At 36.9% G+C, this 22,614-nt stretch overlaps 1 protein-coding gene across 4 annotated transcripts in view; it reads left to right on the top strand.

The window, feature by feature from the left end:
- CFAP91 (cilia and flagella associated protein 91) overlaps positions 1-22,614 on the top strand; it is a 76,956-nt gene that overhangs the window by 35,601 nt on the left and 18,741 nt on the right. For all 4 annotated transcript variants that reach the window (XM_030330197.1, XM_030330201.1, XM_030330200.1 and 1 more), the window contains 7 exons: positions 2,038-2,215; positions 6,730-6,887; positions 9,376-9,558; positions 10,442-10,584; positions 17,967-18,083; positions 19,420-19,491; positions 21,280-21,426. In XM_030330197.1, the coding sequence (XP_030186057.1) occupies positions 2,038-2,215; positions 6,730-6,887; positions 9,376-9,558; positions 10,442-10,584; positions 17,967-18,083; positions 19,420-19,491; positions 21,280-21,426 (998 nt within the window). The remainder of the gene's footprint in view (positions 1-2,037; positions 2,216-6,729; positions 6,888-9,375; positions 9,559-10,441; positions 10,585-17,966; positions 18,084-19,419; positions 19,492-21,279; positions 21,427-22,614) is intronic.

Genomic DNA, 22,614 nt, shown 5'->3' with positions numbered 1-22,614 from the left:
AGTAATTTCATTTCCTCCAGATATATACTCAGAAGTGAATCATATGGTACCTATATTTCTAGCTTTTTCAGGAACCTCCATACTGTTTTTCATAGCGGCTGTATCAATTACATTCCTGCCAATAGTGTGCTAGGGTTCCCTTTTCTCCACATCCTTGTCAGCATTTGTTACCTCTTGTCTTTTTGAAAACAGCCATCCTAACAGATGTGAAAGGATATCTCATATTTTTCTTTTGTAATTCCCTGATGATTAGTGATGTTGGGCACCTTTCATGTACCTACTGGCCTTTTTTATATCTTCTTTGGAAAAATGGCTATTCATGTCATTTGTCCATTTTTTAGTTGCATTATTTTGTTCTTTGCTATTGATTTGTAGGAGTTCCTAATGTATTTAGGATATTAACTCCTTATCAGACATATGGTTTGAAAATATTTTCTCCCATTCCATAGGTTGCCTTTTCCTTTTGTTGCTCATTTCTTTTGCTGTGTAGAAGCCTTTTAGTTTGATGTAGTCCCATTTATTTATTTTTGCTTTTGTTGCTTGTACTTTTGGTGTCATATCCAAAAAATCATTGCCAAGACTAACATCAAGAAGATTCCTTCGTATGTTTTCTTCTAGGAGCTTTACATTTAAGTCTTTAATCCATTTCAAGTTAATTTTTGTGCTTAGTGTAAGATAGGGGTTCAGTTTCACTCTTTTGCATGTGAATATCCTAGTTTTCCATTACCATTTATTGAAGAGGGTATCTTTCCCCCAGTGAGTATTCTTGGCCTCTTTGTCAAATATTAGTAGACTATGTATGGGTTTATTTCTGGGCTCTTGATTCTTTTTGTGTCTATGTGTTTATTTTTATGCTAGTACTATACTGTTTTGATTACTGTAGTCTTGTAATATAGTTTGAAACCAGAAAGTATGCCTTCACCTTTTTCTTTCTCAAGGTTGCTTTGGCTCTTTGGGTTCTTTTATGGCTCCATAGGAATTTTAGGATTGTTTTTCTATTTCTGTGAAAAATGTCATTGGGATCCTCATTAGGGATTATATCAAATCTTTGGATGTCCTTGCATAGTATGACTATTTTAACAATATTAATTCTTCCAATCCATGAACATGGGATATTTTTCCATTTATTTTTGTCATCTTCAATTTCTTTCATTAGTGTTTTATAGTTCTTAGCATATAGATCTTTTACCTCCTTGGCTAAATTTATTCCTGTTATTTTTGTAAATGGGATTATGTTCTTTATTTCCTTTTCAGGTAGTTCATTGTTAGTATTTAAAATACAACTGATTTTTGTATGTTGATATTGTATTCTGCAACTTTACAGAATTCGTATGTCAGTCTAACCATTTTTGATAGTCTTTATAGTTTTCTATATCTAAGATTATGTTATCTGCAAATAGAGACCATTTTACTACTTCCTTTTTGATTTGGTTGGCTTTTATTTCTTTTTTGCCTGATTACTCTGGGTGGGACTTCCGGTACTATGTTGAATAGGAGTGATAAGAGTAGGCTCTTGTTTTGTTCCTGATCTTGGAGGAAAAGCTTTCAACCTCACTGTTGAGTGTGATTAACTGTCGACTTGTCTGTACAATTCATTTTTGTTTTATTTCTCTAATAGAGAGGAAGTATAGAGTAGTACATAAGACCACAAGGGTCAGATTGCTATGTTCAAATCCTGATTTCTGCCACTTACCAGCTGTAAGTTACTTTGATATTTCTTTGCATTTCAAAACATTGATTTGTCTAATATAGGGCATTCCAAGGTATGATTGTTCAGTAGTCACAGAATATTCTTCAAATACTCTCTAGCATGTTATGTGTAACTAAAATGTCTTCTGGCTGAGTAACTAACAAGAGGCAGTACAGGGGATAGATAACAAGCTGTGAAGCACAGTGTGAGGATGTTTCCCAATATCATTTCATCCTGTCTTAACCCTTGAATTTAAAAAGGACAGGAACTGAAAGGGAGTAAATTAAATACTGGAAGGTACATGAGTTTGTCCATGTGTTTCTAACTTGCTTTGCTTTACCATCCAGGTCGAGGGCTCCCAGCAGGACAAGCTGAAGTTGAGATGATAGAACGTGCCCGGGAGAAGCGTGCTTGGGAAGCCACTCTTCCCTGTCTGAGTGACACCTCCCAGTTTGAGAAGAGAAGGAGGATGATGAATGCGATGGAGAGGAAGGAATGGGCCTTCAGAGAGCAGGAGATTGAAAAGTAAGTTCTAGATTATCCAGACATCTGCACCTGCACTGGTGGAGTAACGTAAATACTTTTTATCTGTAAAGAATTTTCCCAAATATGTGGGTTTATAACAACCCTCCACCTGTAGAGATAGGAAATTGGGTTGCTGGTTCTTTCAGGAATAATAGCTCTATAATTTTCTCTCTAATAACATAAAAGTGTATAATGCCCTCTTTGTGTGTAAAGTGCAGCGTGGAACCCTTAACAGATTTGAACAATTCCTCAAAGCATCTGTGATTCTTCTCTTCCCTTTTCTCTTTAGGAAAAATCTAATTTAGACTATTTCAGAATCCCACTGCTTTCTGCAAATGTCTTTCAAACTGACTCTTTATTTTTATTTTTATTTTTTAACAGTTTTGTTGAGATACAGTTCACCTATCCTAGAGTTCACCATTTTAAAATGCACATTTTAGTCATCTTTACTATATTCACAGAGTTGTATCTCCATCATCACTATCTAATTTTATAACACTTTCCTCACTCCAAGAAAGAAACGTTAAAGAAACTCTAATCCATTAAAGAAACTTTCCATTTCCCCCTTCCACCATCCTTTACAAATATTCACCTACTTTCTGTATCTTTGTATTTGTCTTTACTGGAAATTTCATATACATAGAATCATGAAGTATATGGTCTTTTGTAACTGGTTATTTTCACATGTGTTAAAGATATACCTGCCTTGTACCATATATTAGTTCTTTTTCCCTTTTTATTTATTTTTTTCTTTTAATTCAAGCGTATATTTGTTCCAATTATTTCTAACAATAGTAAACTAAAAAGAGATTTTGAGCATTTAAATTTTCCAGTAGTTTTTACTATTTTTTTTAATTTATTTTTTAAATTTACATCCAAGTTAGTTAGCATATAGTGCAACAATGATTTCAGGAGTAGATTCCTTAATGCCCCTTACCCATTTAGCCCATCCCCCCTCCCACAATCCCTCCAATAACCCTCTGTTTGTTCTCCGTATTTAAGAGTCTCTTACGTTTTGTCCCCCTCCCTGTTTTTATATTATTTTTGCTTCCCTTCCCTTATGTTCATCTGTTTTGTATCTTAAAGTCCTCATATGGGTGAAGTCATATGATATTTGTCTTTCTCTGACTGACTGATTTCATTTAGCATAATACCCTCCAGTTCCATCCACGTAGTTGCAAATGGCAAGATTTCATTCTTTTTGATTCCCGAGTAATCCATTATATATATATATATATAGAGATAGATATAAGCATATATACGTTAGATAGATAAAGCAGATATAGGGGTAGAGACAGAACGGAGAGAGACAGGAGAGAGGAGAGAGGAGAAGGAGAGAGAGGAGGAGAGGGAGAGAAGAGAGAAGGAGAGAGGAGAGGAGAGAGGAGAGTAGAATCAGAAGGATAGGAGAGAACAGAGAGAGAACAGAGAAGGGACAGAGAGAACATAGAGAGTTATAGAGGTAAGATAATATAATATAGTAGATAGATAGAAGTTATAACATATATTATAATTATATAAGTATATATTATAATATATATTATATATAATTATATATAAAATATTATATAATTATAATATACATTATAATTATAATTATATCTTATAATTATAATATATATTATATATTATATACATTATATATGTGTATATATATGTATATATATATACACACATTTTATATATATATATACGTACACCACATCTTCTTTATCCATTCATCCATCAATGGACATTTGGGCTCTTTCCATACTTTGGCTATTGTTGGTAGTGCTGCTATAAACATTGGGGTGCATATGTCCCTTTGAAACAGCATACCTGTATCCCTTGGATAAATGCCTAGTAGTGCAATTGCTGGGTCGTAGGGTAGTTCTAGTTTTAATTTTTGGGGGGAACCTCCATACTGTTTTCCAGAGTGACTGCACCAGTCAAACTGACCCTTTCTGTTCATTCCCGATGCCATTTTGCCTAGGCCTTGGCCCTCTTCATATCCATCAGCCTCCTAGCTAATACTGTCTCTTATTCCCTCTCGTACTGGATTCACAGTCAGGACATCTTGGGTTCTAGCTACAGCTAACAGGGGCATTTTCTACTTAAAAGACAAATTGTGGAATTCCTCAATTAGGAAATGAACTCACGGTGGATAAACAACAATATACCAAGGTACTTCTGGTTTTCAGTCATTTAACTAATGTATTTTCAGTAATGAGGCTGTCCTTGGAAGGTGTAGAAATGATGAAAACCCCAAATTCCAGCTCCCCAGCAAGAAAGGAAAGGAAGGGAACTTATTGAGGTTGTTCTTTGTTCCAGGCTGCGCCGAGGCACTTTGTTACTCAAAGCAATGCTACCATGGTCCCTGACAGTCTGCTTAGAGTTAAGAACCAGGAGAGTTAGACTCAACGTGGTTCTGAATTCAAAATATGTTTGTCTTTTTACAACACTTTCTATTAACCCTGAATCCAGACTGTGTGATGTTTTGGTAAAAGCTTGCAGCTAATAGAATGTAAAGTACTTTGGGGCAAAGTAGGTATCAGGTACCCAATCCTGTCTGTAGAAAATTAAATTTAGTGCTGCAATTTAGAGAGGTATATTCTTATCAGAAGGACATTAAAAACCTTTAAGATGTTTCTGGCTAGTTCTGTTTGGAGTGAGTGGAGATTTGGGAAAACTGAGAGAAGGTAGCCTCTGAGCTGGGTGTTGAAGGGTAAGAAGCCATCAGGTAGATGATAATATTAGTGATGATGATGATATTCGTAGAGCATGTTACATTTGTGGAGAGGTTACCACGTGCTGGAGCCATGTTTGTTCCAAGCCAGTAGTTCTCAAAGTGTGGTGCACAAACCAGCAGCATTAGCATTACCTGGGAACTTGTTAGAAATGCAGATTTTCAGCCACTCCCCAGTACTCCTCAGTAGGTATTTCTGACCTACTGAGTCAGGCCGTGGGCTCCAGGTAATCTGATGCATGTTTAGGTTTGGGAACCACTGTTCTGCCACATAGACATTAATTCATTTAATACTCACAACAACCTTATGGGATGGATAGATAGATACTATTACACCCATTTTATGACTGAAGGAATTGAGGTAAGTGATGAACTTGAGAACCAAACCTTGGATTTCTAACTCCAGAGAGAAAGGTGACTATTGGTGTGTGGCTTATTTTTTAAAAAATACCTGTTTCTCCATTTTCATTTGTCACTACTTCCACACCCTCCCCTCTACGTTCACTTTGAGAAGCCCTGCCAGCATGACCTATTTGCTCTGTCTCTAGCCCTTTGATTTGAACATTCAGATTCCTCTGCTTAGGCGTCGCTTTTTCCTTGTCAATGTGGCAAATCTCAATCCTTGTTTATCTTCAAGACTACAGAGTTAATGCCTCCTGTAAGGAAGCCTTCCCAACCTTCCCCACATCTACTGGGAATAGTGCTAAACATAGATGCTCTGTCATTTCTTCTCCCACAGTCTTTTCATTCTTCTGGTCTGGTATGTATCTCCTTGTCTTATAAAATGCTAGTTGATACGCCTGCTCCAATAGAACAGTGCTTCTTGATAGAAGGTGTTTTATCTTGTTCATCATTGTTTGTTTCCTGCCTGGCATATGGTGAGCACTTAATAAATATTTGACAAATGAGTGGCTGAATGAATTAGTCTATGAATTTTTAAGTAAGAGTAAAATGTTCAAATTCTATTTTAGGAAGGAAAATCTTGACAGCTGTGTGGAGCAAGATTGGAAGGAAGAGAGACTAGATTAGCAACTAGAGTCCAAGTTAGGAGAGGGTTGACAAAAACATGAGCTAGGGAATGGATGCGAGAAGTGCTTTAGAGGAGGAATCATTACAGGAGGGAAGAAGATATAAGAGACAGTAGATTTCTGGGGGAACAAAATGACCAGGCGTTTTTGAGGTTGTCAGGGGATAGCTGGAAATTCAAGTAGACAGGAATTCTGGTTTAGAAATACCTGGGCTTGAGGTACAGATTTTGAAGTCATTTATACATGGTTATATACACATGAGCAAGGTATCTCTGGGAGAACAAGGTGAAGACAAGGGGAAGGGAGGCAAAGATTGACTGAGTGCCTGTATATGCCAGACCCTGGCATTTTCACATTTATTCCTTAAGATAGCATGCTGCCTCATTTTCTCGTCACTCCTATTACTTAACCCTCTAGCCAATATCTGTCGACCTGGAACTGTGCACATACATTTTGTTGTTCATTTAGGCTCATCTGCCTTGAGAGCGCCCCCCCTTTTTTTCTTTTTTACCCGGCATACTTCTCTTTGCCTTTCAGAACTACACCCAGACATAGTCCTATTATAGAGAGACTTATTGTTGAGTTGCCTCCCCAAGCACCTAATCCATTTGTCACACTTTTGCCAGAGTGGTCTTTTTAAAATACGTGAATATGATACCAGCCCAAAGAGAAGATCCTGTTTATGGCAGGCGTTCCCTTTCTCTCTAGTAGAACATTCTGTTGGAGATACCACATACTTCTTTATGTTTGGTAATTTAAAGACTGCAGGAGATTCGCCTGGAAGTCCTAAAAGAGCTGCTGAAGAAGCGTGATGAGAATCAAAATGAAGTGAACATGAAGCATTTGAATGCCCAGTGGTCTAAACTGCAGGAAGCAAAGGAGGCAAAACTGGCACAGATTCAGCACAGACATGTATCAGGTAAAGGTGCAATATGAACAATGAAGAGAATGGGAAAGTTGGCTTTGCTTTGAATCTTTGACCAAACCTGATTTAGATAGAATTCTTATGAGTCCTAGTGTTATTAAATGAATAAAGGAAAAGAGTTACTTTCAAAAGTAGAAGACTGGAGGAAAATTTCTAAGAAAACCAAGTAGTAATGTTCTAACAGGTAGTCAAGTTACTGACATTATTGGCACGCGCACGCGCGCGTGTGTGTGTGTGTGTGAGAGACAGAGAGAGAGGGAGAGAGAGGGAGAGTAGGGGATGGGCTTCTCATATTCATGGGTTGAGTTCCCAGAGAGCCCAATTTCTCAACCTTTTTTTAAATTATTTCCCTTAAATGAGACATGTAGACATATTTTCTCCTGCTTGCCCCCTCCCATGAAATTTTAAGACCATGGATATACTGTATATCTGTTTATGTATTATATCTGTACATATAAAAGGAGTAGTCAGTGGATGATTAAGAATGACTATATAAAAAATTTTTAAGGACTATATAAAAACTAAATTAAAATTAAAAAAAATTTAACTTATTAGGATTTAGCTTTATAGCTTTATTTACTTAGTAACTTTTAATATAATTTACTTATAAAATTGTAATGTATCAATTATATATGCAAATTATCAATTTAATGTATAATAACAGAATGTAATTACAACTTAAAAAATCAAATTTGTTATTTTTCTAGCAAAAGTAAAACAGTTATAAAAATTAATTCCAGGGGCGCCTGGGTGGCGCAGTTGGTTAAGCGTCCGACTTCAGCCAGGTCACGATCTCGCAGTCCGTGAGTTCGAGCCCCGCATCAGGCTCTGGGCTGATGGCTCAGAGCCTGGAGCCTGTTTCCGATTCTGTGTCTCCCTCTCTCTCTGCCCCTCCCCCGTTCATGCTCTGTCTCTCTCTGTCCCAAAAATAAATAAACGTTGAAAAGAAAGGATATTAAAAAAAAAAAAATTAATTCCATAAAATTATTTTTAGTGAACTTTAACTTTTAACTAGATGCTAGGTATACATGTTCAACAGTTGTTTTGTTTTTTTTTTTTCAGCACTTCACAATACTAACAATGGGTTGAGTAGCTTTTTTTTTTTACTCCCCCTGTCCCTCTCTTCCTGCCCTTTGGGATCACCTCCCAAATAAACTGCTTGCACAACTGCTTTTGTCTCATGCTCTGCCTTTGGGGGAACCCTGGCTAAGACAGAACTCAAATGTCACTTCCTCAGGGAGACCTTCAAGGACCCCACTCCCTCCCATCATAAGTGAGGCACCTATTATCTGCTCTCACTTATATGCCCCTGAACTTGCCGTGTGTGTGTGTGTGTGTGTGTGTGTGTGTGTGTGTGTGTGTGAAAATAACTTTTAACTAGCTTCGAGGTATGTAGTTAGACATTGTCAACATTTTTTCTTTTCAGTACTTGGTATAACTAATGATGAGTTGACTAACTTTTGTAGGTAAATAATAAAATGTTAACTATTTTTATTTAATTCTAAAACCCCAAGTTATACACAGAAGCACTGAGGATCAAACATAAACACCCACAAGTCAGCAGTGGTGCATGCAGCTGCCTCTTGCAACAAGACTTTGCAGTCCCACAGTATGACTTTGCATGCATTGACAGCACACAGCATAGAGCCTTCAAACCGGCTGGCTCTGTGATAGGACTGAAAGAGAAGGAGCCGGTGGAGGTAGCAAGCATGACTCCTTAGATGAATGAACTCTGAATGTGCACGGCTCAGCCTTTTCCCTCTGACTGCCAAACACTTCTAGAGCTCTAAGCTGGGATATATTGTGCTTTATTCTATTGTTAACCAAGATGGTCAGATTACTGAAGAACCTGTAGTCTCCCTCCCTTGCAATTATTCTCCTAGGAGAAAATAATTCTCCAAATCTCCCCTGAACATATATTTTTCAGTTACTTTGAGTTTCGTTTGTAAGCCTGGAAGACTTTTGCTGAATACACCTTCTTACCTCAGAGCTTGGAATGCAGTTATTCAATTTTTTTTAAGTTTTTTAATGCTTATTTATCTTTGAGAGAGATAAAGAGCAAGTGAGCAAGGGGCAGAGAGAGGAAGACACAGAATCCGAAGCAGGTTCTAGGCTCTGAGCTATCAGAACAGAGCCCAATGCAGGGCTCAAACCCACGAACCAGGAGATCATGACCTGAGCCAAAGTCGGACACTCAACCAACTGAGCCACCGAGGTGCCCCAGTTATAAAAGATTTTTGACGAGTACCCATTGAGGACACTAATTGCCTCAACTTCTGTCACTCCCGCTTGTCTCATGAGGATCTGGACCACACAGAGGACTAACCTCTGTTTTCAGTGTTATATTCTGTCTGCAGTGAGTGGTCTTCATGACTGCACAGTTCAGTAATTTCTCTGTGAACAAAAACAAAACTGGCCTATTATTATGCATTTGTTTAGAACTATATTTTGGAGATAGTCACAGAGGTATGTTTTATTCTAGCAATCAGGAAACTTGTGGGAAAGGGAAAGAATATAGAAGGGAAGTTGGAGAGAAGAAATATCATCAAGGATTATTCTGACTATGCATCCCAGGTCTATGGGCCTTTGTCTCGCCTTGGTCGTTTCCCTGATAACAACTCAGAGGACTTTGTAGTAAAAAACCACTATCTCAACACCTATGAAGGTAAGATGTTTACATGATAACAAGTCCAGTATAAGAGGAGTATTAAAGTACTAGAAGAGAAAGAAGTATTGGATTAAAGGCTAAACAACAAGTAAAAATATTTTCAAGAAATAGCAATGAACACATTCAATATTATTAATATGAGTTCATACAAACCAATAAAAACTGCTAAGACTCAAATAAATGGATATGCTATATAACAGTGTATCAATGCTTAACTACTAAACATTTAAACTTGTTCAGTGTCACTAATAAAGTTATACAAAAATGAAACTGAAAAAGCTTTTATATCAGATTTTCAAAGCAAACAAGAAATATATCATGAAATTAGCCCTTTAAGAAGTGCTAGAAAACTAGTGGGCAAGGAAATGGATAACCAGGGGATAAATTCATAGAGCTGTACCTCTTACAAAGTCCAAGAGAAGCTTATTTAGATTATTTAAATTTTAGTTGACAAGTTGAAGCATCATGTATATGGCCAAGATCATGAGTTGATGGTCACACTCTTGAACTTGTGTCTCTGGCTGATCATCTCCAGAGCAGAATAAGATAAATTTGTGTACATCTACTTTAGAATGATGATCCCATGTATCATATGACCATTAATTTTCTCTTGATTATTATCATAGAATTTACTACATTTTTGTAGGGAAATATTGTATTAGAATGGATTCTCATTTTACAATCTTAAGTCACTGAGAACATGAGTTAATTATGCAGAAATTTGCTTTACGTTTTGGGTCCACTCCAATTATGTGGGCTCTACCTCATCAATAATTCTAAATGAAACCACTTGGCAAATAGCTCCTAAAACTAACAATACGCTTTCAAAATGGTAAATTTAATCACCAAATACTAAAAAACATGTACTTCTTTCCTGTAGGATTAGTTGAACTTGAGTCATGTCTCCCAGATTTTGTGACACAACCCCGAATCAGACCTCCAAAGCCAAAAGTCACTAACACGAAAGCTGGTTTTCTCAAGAGGGCAGCAAGAATGGAACATGAGTTGGCAGAGGTTCATAAGGTATAATAATCCTTACTCATAGACAAGATGCTTCTAGTGGGACTTTTGCAGTGAAATACTATACCTCCAAAATTGCAATGTCCAGTAGTTCTCAACGGATAACTCTACATTTTTTCTCCTCCCTAGATTTTTCCCTTCTGGAAGTTGCCTTTGCTATGCTGAATGAATATGCTTCTTTTCCTCATTTCAAACTGTAGGAAAATCTCTTGGAGGTTGTTCTCCAATTTCTTGGCGGAAGTCATGTTACTTCCTAAAAGTGGTTCTGACTTTGGATCTCCATAATATCTGAGACTACGTTGAGGCGTAGCAAGTTTCTAGTGTTAGGAATTACTGCTGGTTTTAATAGTGTACTAGGCCTCATTTTCTCCCTTTTAGATTTGTTACCAGGGTAACAGGGAGTCACATTCAAGGCCTCTCTGATCTAGTTTAAAGCTCAACTAAATGAGAAAGTGCAATGGTTGTCCCCATGAAACAAGTACAGAGGAGCCACCAGCTGTGCTTCCCATTTGTTAATTGGACTGTAGGTGTATAGACTCTAGAATTCGTGGTTTATGATAGTGCTGCTCAGTCTTTACCAGGCATCAGAATCACCCAGAGGGCTTGTTAAAACACGTGTTGCTGGGCCCAACCCCAAAGTTTCTGATTGAGTAGGTCAGAAGTGGGGCTGGAGTATTTGCATTTGTTACAAGTTTCCAGGTAATGCTGATCTGTAGGAACTACACTGAGACTCTCTGGTCCATGACATAATCTCCCCACTGGTCCATGTATGTTTGTTTGTTCAGTTGGTTTTGGTAGTGGAATAAGAATCCATGGGAGCCCATACTCACTATAAAAATTAGGACCTTAACAGTAATTCATGTGTATTTATGTGGTTCTTCCCACCTCATCCCCCTGTCTCCATTTACCCATTTGAACTCTGCATTCATTATTCTCTCACTTTCTGTAAGATGTGTTAGTAGATACTTTTTGTTAGGGTGTGGAAGTTCTCTTCTGTTCCTAATTTACTGAAGCTTTTAATCATGTGTTCATGTTGTATTTTATCACATGTTTCAGCTGTATCTATTGAGATAATTATATATTTTTCTTTTTAAAATTATTATTATAATAAGGAACATTTATAGTTGCTTTTTTTTTTAAACAAACATTAATCTATCCTTACATACTGGGTATGAGACTAACCTGGTCAAGGTGTTTTATCTTACTTTTAATACATTGTTGGATTTGATTTACTAGTTTATTTTTCAGAATTTTGATTCTATATCTGTGAGTGAAATGGCCTTACTTTTCTTTCTCATTTTGATTCTGTACAGTATTGGTGTCAGAGTTATACAGGTCTTCTTAAATGACTGCAGAGTATTCCTTCTTCTCTACTTTTGAAAAGAGTTTAAGCTTAAGATGATCTGTTTCTTCAGTTTGGTAGAATTATTATCTGAGATGTTACCTTCATGGGAAAGCTTTCACCACTCCTTCATTTCCGTACTACTTACAGATCTTTCTGCATTGTTTTGGTAAATTACATTCTTTACAAGGTCCATTTCACCTAACTTTTCAAATTTTTTGGCATATGTTGATAGTATTATTTTATAATCTTCTTAGCGTTTGTTTTATCTATAACCGTGCCTACTTTTTCAGTCATAATATTATTTATTTGTGCTTTAACTCTTTTTTCTTATTCAGCTTTACTGGAGGCTTATTAATTTTCTTGGTATTGTTCTTCCAAGGAATGAACCTCCAAATTTGTTGATTTTCTTTACTATAGATATTTTATCAATTGTATTAACTCCTATTCATATTATGTCTTTCTCTCTTGTTTCTTTTTGCTTTGTAGTTCTTTTCCTAACTTAAAGTAGGCATGTAGCTCATTAATTTTCAGGCACTCATCAGTTTTATAAAGTATTTAAGGCTAAACATTTCCTTCAAAACACTGATTTTGGTATATTTCATTACTTTTGATATGAAGTGTTTATTTAGTATCTAACTTTTTAAAAACATCTGTTATGGTTTTTGCTCCTGTGAGTATTTAAGTTTTTAAATTTCCAAATATGCAGGAATTTTAACTCGTTTTTGAAGTAAATTCTAACTCATTTGCTCTATGGTCAGGAATCCCTATTCTTTGAAATTTAGTGAGGCTTGTCTTGTGAACTAGTATATGAGTTTACATATAAAATAATCTAAGTCCACCTTCAAGTAATATTATCACTTTCCATGTAGAGCATTTCCCTTATAGCAGATTATTCCCAGTTCCTCCCTACAGTCCCTGTGGCATTGCTGTCGTTCATTTCACTGATCCATAGGCTATAATCACCCAATACATTTTTACTGTCATTGCTTTAACAGTTATATTTTGGATCAATTAAAAATAAGAAAAAATAGTTCAATTTACCTTCATTTATTCTTTCTGTGCCACTGTTCCTTTCTTTATAGAAATGCAAGTTTCTAACCAATGTCATTTTTCTCCTGCCTGGAGAACTTGTTTTACCATTTATTACAGGACAGGTCTCCTGGCAATGAACTCCTTCAGTTTTTTGTCTGTCTCAAGAAGTCTTCGTTTCTCTTTTATGATTTTTTTTTTTTTTAGATATAATTCAATACCATAAAATTCACCCTTTTAAATTTTTTTTTTCAACGTTTATTTATTTTTGGGACAGAGAGAGACAGAGCATGAACGGGGGAGGGGCAGAGAGAGAGGGAGACACAGAATCGGAAACAGGCTCCAGGCTCTGAGCCATCAGCCCAGAGCCCGACGCGGGGCTCGAACTCACGGACCGCGAGATCGTGACCTGGCTGAAGTCGGACGCTTAACCGACTGCGCCACCCAGGCGCCCCAAAATTCACCCTTTTAAAATACACAATTCAATTGTTTTTAGTATGCTCACAAGATTGTTCAACCATAACCATTATCTAATTCCAGAACATTCTTATTATCCCAAAAGAACCCCATGTCGATTAGCAGTCACTCCCAATTACCCTCTTCCCCATAGCCCCTGGCAACCACTAATCTTTCAATTTATGGATTTGCCTATTCTGAACATTTCATATAAATGAAATCACACAATGTATGGCCTTTTGTGTCTGGTTTCTTTAACTTAGCATAATGTTTTCAAAGTTCATCCATGTTGTAGTAGGTCTCAGTACCTCATTACTTTCTGTGACTATATGATATTCCATTGTGTGGATGTGTTACAATTTGTTTATCTGCTCATCAGTTGATAGAAATTTGAGTTGTTTCTCCTTTTTATCTAAGCAATGCTGCTGTGCACATTTGTGTACAGATTTTTGAGTGACATAAGTTTTTCAGTTCTCCTGGCTCTAGATCTAGGAATGGAGTTACTGGATCACATAGTAACTATGTTTTACTTTTTGAGGAACTGCCAGACTGTTTCAGAAGTGGTTGCACTGTTTTACATCCCTACCAGGAATGTATAAGGATTCTGATTTCTCCATATCTTTGCCATCACTCTTGACTGCCCATCTTTTTGTTATAGCCATCCTAGTGTGTGTGAGGTGGTATGTCACTGTGGTTTCAATTTGCTTTTGTTTAATGATTAATGAAATTTAGCATCTTTCATGTGCCTTTCATTTGTATATCTTCTTTGGAGAAATGTCTGTTCAGATTCCTTGCTCATTTTTTAATTGGGTTGTCTTTTAATTGTTTATTATAGACATTACTTTTAATGTCTATTGTTGAGGTATAGGAGTTCTGTATATATTCTGAGGCCTACCCTTATCAGATAAATGATTTGCAGATTTTCCTCCTATTCTGTGGGATGTCTTTTTACTTTCTTGATAGTATCCTTTGAAGCAGTTAAGTATAAAATTGTGATCTTTTCACTTTTGGATAATGATTTCACTGAGTATAGAATTCTAGGTTGGTGGGGTTTCCTCCCCCCAACACTTCAAATATTTCACTCCATTCTCTTCTTGCATGGATGGTTTCTGACTAGAATTCCACTATAATTTTTATCTTAGTTTTTCAGTAGCCAAGGTGTTTTTTCCTCTGGCTTCTTTCAGATTTCTTTCTTTGTCTTTGGTTTTCTCTAATTTAAATACTATATGCCTGTGGTGTTTGTGTGTGCGTGTGCGTGTGCGTGTGTGTGTGTGTGTGTGTGTTTAAGGTATGTGTCTTTCATGGCATTTTTTTAAGCTTTCTGGATCTGTAGGTTGGTGTTTGTCATTAATTTAGCAAAGTTTCTAGCCATTATTATTCCAAATATTTATTCTGCATTCTCTTTCTTCTCCATCTCGCATTCCAGTTGCACACATTACTCCTTTTGATATTGTCTCACAGTTCTTGGATGTTTTGTTGTATTTATTTGTTTGTTTCTCTTTGCATTTCAGGTTGAGGAATTTTTATTGACCTATCTTTAAATTCCTGGATTTTTTTTTTTTTTTTTTTTTTTTTTTTTTTTTTTTTTTAGCTATGTGGAGTTTACTGATGAGCCATTGATGGCATTCTTCATTTCTGTTATAGTGTTTTGATTTCTATCCTTTCCTTTTGATTCTTTGAGTTTCTGTCTCTATTTACATTACTCATCTATTCTTGCATGTCATCTACCTTTTCCATTAGAGCCTTTATCATAATATTGATCATTGTTATCTTAAATTTTCTGTCTGATAATTCCAACATTTATGTCCTATCTGAATCTGGTTCTGATGATTGCTTTCTCTCTTTAGACTGTGTTTTTGTGGGGGTTTTTTTCCCCTTTCCTTTGGAATACCTTTTAATGTTTTTGATAGCCTGACATCTGTTATCAAGCAATAGGAACTGAAGTAAATAGGCATAATGTGGGATTTATTCTAATCTGGCTAGACATTGGGCTGTGTTTAATGTTTGTTGTAGCTGATGGGGTCATAGGATTCACATTATTTTATTGTCCTTGTTTTTATATGTCCTTTTGGATTTGGGATGAGATGCCATTGTATGGAGTCTGTTAGTTTAGAATATTGGTTTGAATTGAAGAGAATCACTAAATATCAGGTTTATGTCCAGACAGTGTATCTGCTTTTAGTCTTATGGCTAACATTATTTTGAGAATTCAGAATCATAGAAACATGAAGGTACAGGTGGTATAAGGTTTAAAAAATACTTTATGGGCTATGTCACAGTAATCATGGAAGAAAAATATGTAGAATGGCATAAAAGAATTTCCACAGTACAATATTTTCAGGCTATTCTTGGTAGTAATTTAGGTTGGAATATATTTTTGAAGATTTGTCAAATTACTTACATCTTAAAGTAGGTTAAAAGAGTGTAACAATCAGTTCTTTCTTTCATTTATGAAAACTATGGATTAAACTCAATTGCCTAGCCAGTTTGTCTTTTAAGCAGGTTAAAATGTATTGTTTGGTAAGAGCATTTCCTTGATATTCTCATATTCATTCATGTTCCTTTCTCTCTCCCTGGGAACTTTATTTTTCAAGACAATGATAAGACTGAGATTGAAGAAATTCTCAAATATTTTTGTTAGTTTTATTATACTTTTGATTGGACTTCTTGACCAAACATTTTTAATTGTAAAAATCCAAATGCTTTTTTTCAAAATTCAAGTGATTTTTTTCTTTCTTTTCTCTCATATTTAGAATTTATTTATTGACTGGGAAAAATATCCACATAGTTCAAAATTCAGGAGTTCTATGAGAGTATTAAATGTAAACCTTCTATCCCTGTCTCCCAGCTATGTGGTTCCAAGTATCTTTTTAAACTTTTTTTTACACAAATGTTAGTATATAATACACATGGTTTTGTCTGTGCTTTTATTATTTAATATATCTTGGAGATCATCCCATAATTATGTTACATTATTTTTTGCATGATATATCATTGCTTAAATGTGCCATATTTTAACCAATCCCCTCTTGTTATTTATATTGTCTCAAGTTTTTTGTATTAAAAGTAATACTGCATTGAGTAATCTTGTTTGCATATAATTTGGTACATGTGTGAACATATCTAGAAGAAAATTCTTAGACATGGAATTGCTAGCCCACAATATGCCTGCATTTATAGTTTTGATGTATATTGACAAATTTCTTGCATAAATGATGTACTAATTGCTGCAGTGTATGTGAGTGCCTGTTTTCCCAGATCGATACCAACATATTATGAATGACTGGTTTTAAAGTGGTTTCATGTGGTGCTATTTAGGGCCTATCACTGAAGAGATGCCTGTGTTTAGAATTATTATTTTTTTGATTGCTGTTGCTTTTATTGATTCAGTAGTTGTGGTTATTGTAAAGCTGTTATATATTAGAGCTGTTATATATATTTTGTGTCAGTTTTATTTTGTAGAAACTCAGAGGTTCTGTTACAACCACAGTAATTTCATATGGTTTCAAATTTTACTTAATTTGCATATTTTTACTAATTTCAAGGTTTGGCTTTGTGCTTGTTTTATCACTTCTGTATGTTTTCTGTGGGAAAACTAATGTAAAAATTATGTGGTGAAAATGTGATTCTATTATTTTATTCTTGAGAGACAGAGACAGCATGTGAGTGGGGGAGGGGCAGCGAGAGGGAGACACAGAATCTGAAGCAGGCTCCAGGCTCTGAGCTGTCAGCACAGAGCCCGACGCGGGTCTTGAACTCATAAGCTGTGAGATCATGACCTGAGCTGAAGTCGGATGCTTAATCAACTGAGCCACCCAGGAGCCCCAGAAAAATGTGATTCTAAAGTATGATTTTTAAATGATGGAGATTAGAATTTTTGATACTTTTAAGTTAAAAGTATCCCCTCCTGTGGCTGAATATAGAACCAGTGAACAAAATGCTATGTTACATATAATTTGGGGGACTTTTGGTGGTCAAAAGTAAAACAAATAAAACGTATGTTGAAATCAGAACACACACACTGTTTCACAAGGAAACAAGTTCATTTTCAAGAATCATGATGTGCAGGCCTTCACTGCCAAAGGAAAGCTCCTCACTTTGAGACAGTTGCCCTTGAATGCTCCTCAATTCCCCTATAACAACAAAACATCAAATATTTCCATCATTTATGGCACAGGGAAATTTTCTATTGCCCAGGCACTTATTCTAAACAGATAATAGGCTCTTATGAAAGAATAGGAGTTGGGGTTTTGTTTGCATACATACGAGAGAACCTTTTAAAATCTCAAAAAAAATAATTTAAGTCCTCCAAATCTTTGATTAAAATGGATAAACCTAGAATATGTGCCATGTTTATCCAGTGGTTAGTTGATCTTTAGGAATATCATAACATCCCTTGGGTCACAGAAGCACCTGGGTTTGGACTTTCTCAAACTGTCCAAGCATAACCATAGAGAAGATAATTTCTGATTGATCTTCAGAACTGTGGCCTAGATCTGGTAGTGGAAGAAAATGCAAAGGTAAAGAATGACACTACTTGGTGTTATTATTCTAGGCAATATTGGATAAGAAGAATAAAGTTCTTGAACCAAAGAAACTTCTGCGCTTTCTTCAAAGAAAGTCACTACCTCAACCTCGCCTTCCAACTCCAACTTTGGAAATGAGTTCCAATGTAAGTTTGAAACTTGATTTGAAATGCTAAATTCAGTATTGCTGTCTGTTCTTAGATACTTTGAGTTAAAAACAAACCTAATTTAACAGGGTTACCTTCTCAAGATATGACTTATATGGCATTTATTCTTATGATTCAAACATCAAACACACACGAATAAGCACAACAAAATCTTTCCAAGAAAAATAGGCATCAGAAGGTAATCCTCATGTATGTCGAATAAAAAAAGAAGATTGAATGATGATCAGTTACTATAACCATCTTGCCCACATGGGGAGGTGGCTGATGACAGCTGGTGTCAGAGAGGAGTGAAGTGCCAGAGATGTCATGAGGACAGGTTGGCTTCTGAGGTAGGACTGGCTCAAAGAGGTCACCTTGACCAGAGTCATACCTCACCTTCGTAGATCTCCAAACTCTGTTTGGGTGAGGTACCAGAGTCAGTCAGGATTTAGGACTGACTCAGACTAGACAGCTAGAAACTGCTAGAGATGCCACAATCCAAACGTCCTGCTTGACCGAAGGATAACTGCCTGGTAGATGGGGGTATTCCTCTTAGCAGGTCAACCCATCATCTCCCAGGATAGGGCAGTTCTCACAAGAAGCAGATTGTACTGAGAAGGTTGTCAGAGGGAGGGGAGTTGACAGGAGATCTCATTAGGGCTTCTGATGGGTCACCTGCGTGGAGGGACTGTCAGGATGTGCTTCTGGACATCCCCTTTGCTAGACTTTATGCCAGTCACTGCCTGTGGTTAACACATTGTCTTTCACATGTGTGAAAGACATGCTTTCTTTTGCATTTAGAGGCACCTTAATTAGATTTGCAGACTCTGCTTTCTGCTTTTGACACAGTTATTTAAGGTGATTTTTGTAGATGGCTATTCTTGTCCATTCTGATTTTACCAGCTTATCTAAATTCTTGTGAGAAACACCTTACTCTAGACTCTGACACAAACTAGCTTTATTCCTTGTCTACTCTTGATCAAACATGAAAAAACTATTACAAAAGGGATGGTGTAAGCAATACTTGTTGCTTCAAGAAAGATTTTGCTGGAAAGGAGTATAGAAAAATGAAAATGGCTTAAATTGTAGGGATAGCATGAATTTTTTGCTGTTGAAATGATTTGTAATGATGTCTTATCATTATAAAAGAATGAATTTTAACAATCCAGTAGCATTTAAAATACTATATGTTCAATGAGAGTATAGACCTCATTTATTTCTCTTTAAGTCTCTGGCATCTAGCACAGTCCCTTTTGCTTGATCTGAGTCTTCAAAAAATATTTCGTGCTGACTGCTGCTCTTCTCAAGCTGCTTGGTTCTCACTTTGTTCTTTTAGGAAGAAGAAGATATAGAGATGGCTGTGATCTACCTTCAAAAGTTACTCCGGGGAAGAGTCGTTCAGAACACGGTGTGTAGGGTCCAACCACTGGTCCTGTGCTTCTCCTTTGAGGATGGATTTATAGAACGCATATGTGCTTGGTTCCTTGGGGTGAATTCCTTCTGGCACCCTGCTGTCCTCTGGAACTCTATACTCTCAAGTTACCTACCCATTCCCTTCTGTTCCAGTTTGTCCAAGTGGGTGGCACAGTGTCAAAGAGGGAAAGGACCTGCTTGCTGTTGGTCACAGTTGTAACCAGGGCAAAGTGAAATTAATATCTTCCTTAGAATTGCTAAATCCAGCCATTTTCCTACCTAAATTTTGACTTTTTAAAAAAGTTTATTTATTTAATCTCTACACCCAACATAGGGCTTGAACTCATTGACCCCAAGATCAAGAGTTGCATGCTTTTCCAACTAAGTCAGTGGGTGCCCCTGAATTTTTACTATTAAGGCATCACAAACCAAGTGGATTCCCTAATTTTCCACAAAGTCATAATTATTTGAGTTGGCATATAGCTAGCAACACCTGAATAATAAATAGCAAAGTAATAATAACTACAGTTTTAAAGCCATAGTATAAGCTCACATTATATTTTCTTTGCTTTACTTATATCATCTCTCTTTTTTTCTATCAGTTGCCCCATTTTACAGGCAAGTGATTTGAGTCTGAGATTATGTTAACTGCTAGCAAATTCAACTCTGGTCTTCCTGACTATAAAGCCTTCACCACATTATTTGTACAAACATACTTCACTTTTAAAGTGGACTAATATATTGGGGCGCCTGGGTGGCGCAGTCGGTTGAGCGTCCGACTTCAGCCAGGTCACGATCTCGCGGTCCGTGAGTTCGAGCCCCGCGTCGGGCTCTGGGCTGATGGCTCGGAGCCTGGAGCCTGTTTCCGATTCTGTGTCTCCCTCTCTCTCTGCCCCTCCCCCATTCATGCTCTGTCTCTCTCTGTCCCAAAAATAAATAAACGTTGAAAAAAAAATTAAAAAAAATAAAGTGGACTAATATAAAGCACCAGCAAAAAAATTTTTTTCTCCTCACACAGCTATAACTCATAAGAGACTCAGTTATAATTAGTAAGTCTGGGAAGCTGGGTGAGCATCTTGTGTTGAGCATTATTCTTTACTCTCTTTGAAAATTTCCCCGGAAAAATGTCACAGCTGACTCCGTATTACAAACCAGGGGCAGATCTCTTGGAAAAGAAAACATGGCTATGAAAAATACCATCCTCAGGCATCTTAGGGAAGGAGCACAGAAAATGAGGGGAAGGTTCTAGTTTCCTTTTTTTTTAATTTTTTATGTTAGTGTGTGTGTGTGTGTGTGTGCGCGTGCATGTGCACAAATGCATGCTCAAGTTGGGGAGGGTCAGAGAGAGAGAGAGAGAGAGAGAGAGAGAGAGAATACCAAGTAGACTCCATGCCCAATGCAGGGCCTCACTCAGGGCTCAGTCTCACAACTGTGAGATCATGACCTGAGCCGAAATCAAGAGTTGGACACTTAACCAACTGAGCCACCTAGGCGCTCCAGTTCTAGTTTCTTAATATGACTCCTGTAGTAACCACCTTGTCTTCGAGAGACATTTTAAGAAACTGAGTAAACAACTGATAACTAAGCTCTTTCTCTACCTGAGCAGCTGGAGGTGTAGAAAAGGGAGCTGACCTCTAGCTCTCTGGAGCACCCCTGCCCTTTAGTCCCAGAACGCAGGACTGAACCCACTGTTCACAAGTGCCTCACCAGTCCCTGGATGAGTCCTGATGTGTTGCACAAGGGACGTTAATTGCAAGTCTCTTTTTGATTTGATTTGATACAGATGTTTGAAGGCAAGGAAAAGCGACTGGAGTTGATCCAGGAGCTGCGCACCAGCCATGCGCTACAAGAAGATGACAGGCTGCTGAAGAAAGCTGAGAAGCAAGTGACCCTGGCCTTACAGCGACAGAGGAACTTGCATGAGCACAAGGTTGTCTCCTGGATTTTTATTATTGCACAAGTGGCATTATAATAATAGTAAATGAAATGACAAAAAAGAAACATTCCCCCCAATCCCATCACTCTATCACAGTCAGCACTTTGGAACAATGCTGCTGCAGTCCAGAAATGGAATGGGCTATGCCCTCACTGAACTGAGCATGATCTTATATTTGCAAAAAAAAAAAAAAAAAAGAACAGAAAAAAAAACCCTTTTAAAAAATATTTGGTGACTCTACCAAATTTCAGTGGGAGCTTGGCAGAATAAAAAATAATAAATGCAATAAAAAAAGACATGAGATTTATTTTAAAATATCAGCACTTTGGGTGTTGGAGCTGTACATAGCTCAGGCTGGTTAAACTGCATATTAAATATGTTAATATCTCATGGTATTCTGTGATGTCATCAGTGTCACCTGACAACAGCTGGTAATTGCAGCTCTACCCCAACAACTGTAAATGTTTTTCCTATTTTCTTCTGGCATTTGTCTATATATAGAGTTTTTAATGGTGCTGACTACAGAGTGGACATACTTTTACTATCTCTCCCACTAATCCATAAATCAATATGAAAAAGAATCAATTTGCACAGTATAGTGTTATATGAAAGTGAAGTTAGTATGACCCATCCTTAGTAATGCACATTAATGCTTGTGCCATGTGGAATCGGGCACAAATGGTAAGCAGCTTAGAAATGAGTACATTATTGCTTTTACATGACATCAGGCTTGTGGATGGTCTCAGTTTGGGGGAGGGAGGAAAAAAGCCACAGGCTGTGAGACCCAACAGAGGGACCAGAGAAAGAAGAAGAGCCCTGCAAATGATAGAGCTGGGATGCACTTCTGTTCAGATGGGAACACAATGTCCTGGAAGACCCAGGAACTGGAAGGAAAAGTGCCCCGTAGGCTTTTTCCTACTCTGTTTCAAAGATTCTTCTTAATGACTTTCAAGTTATTTAAAAGAATAAAAAGTACCACAGTTTTCTACTTTCATGTTATTCAGGATCTTAAAATTCCCCAAACTTGTGTCAAAGGATGGAGCATTAAAAAATTAAAAGGTATCTGAGTGAATTTCTAGGGGACACTATTTTATTGAACTCCCAAAAAATTTTTTAAATAAAAACCTTAACATTTCCTTTCATGTCTGGGAAGATAGAAGCACTTTACCTTCTGGATAAAAA

This window comes from Lynx canadensis, chromosome C2 (assembly GCF_007474595.2).
Source record: "Lynx canadensis isolate LIC74 chromosome C2, mLynCan4.pri.v2, whole genome shotgun sequence".
NCBI lineage: Eukaryota > Metazoa > Chordata > Mammalia > Carnivora > Felidae > Lynx > Lynx canadensis.
The sequence above is the reverse complement of the archived record's forward strand: the minus strand, read 5'-3'. Positions and strand labels throughout refer to the sequence as shown.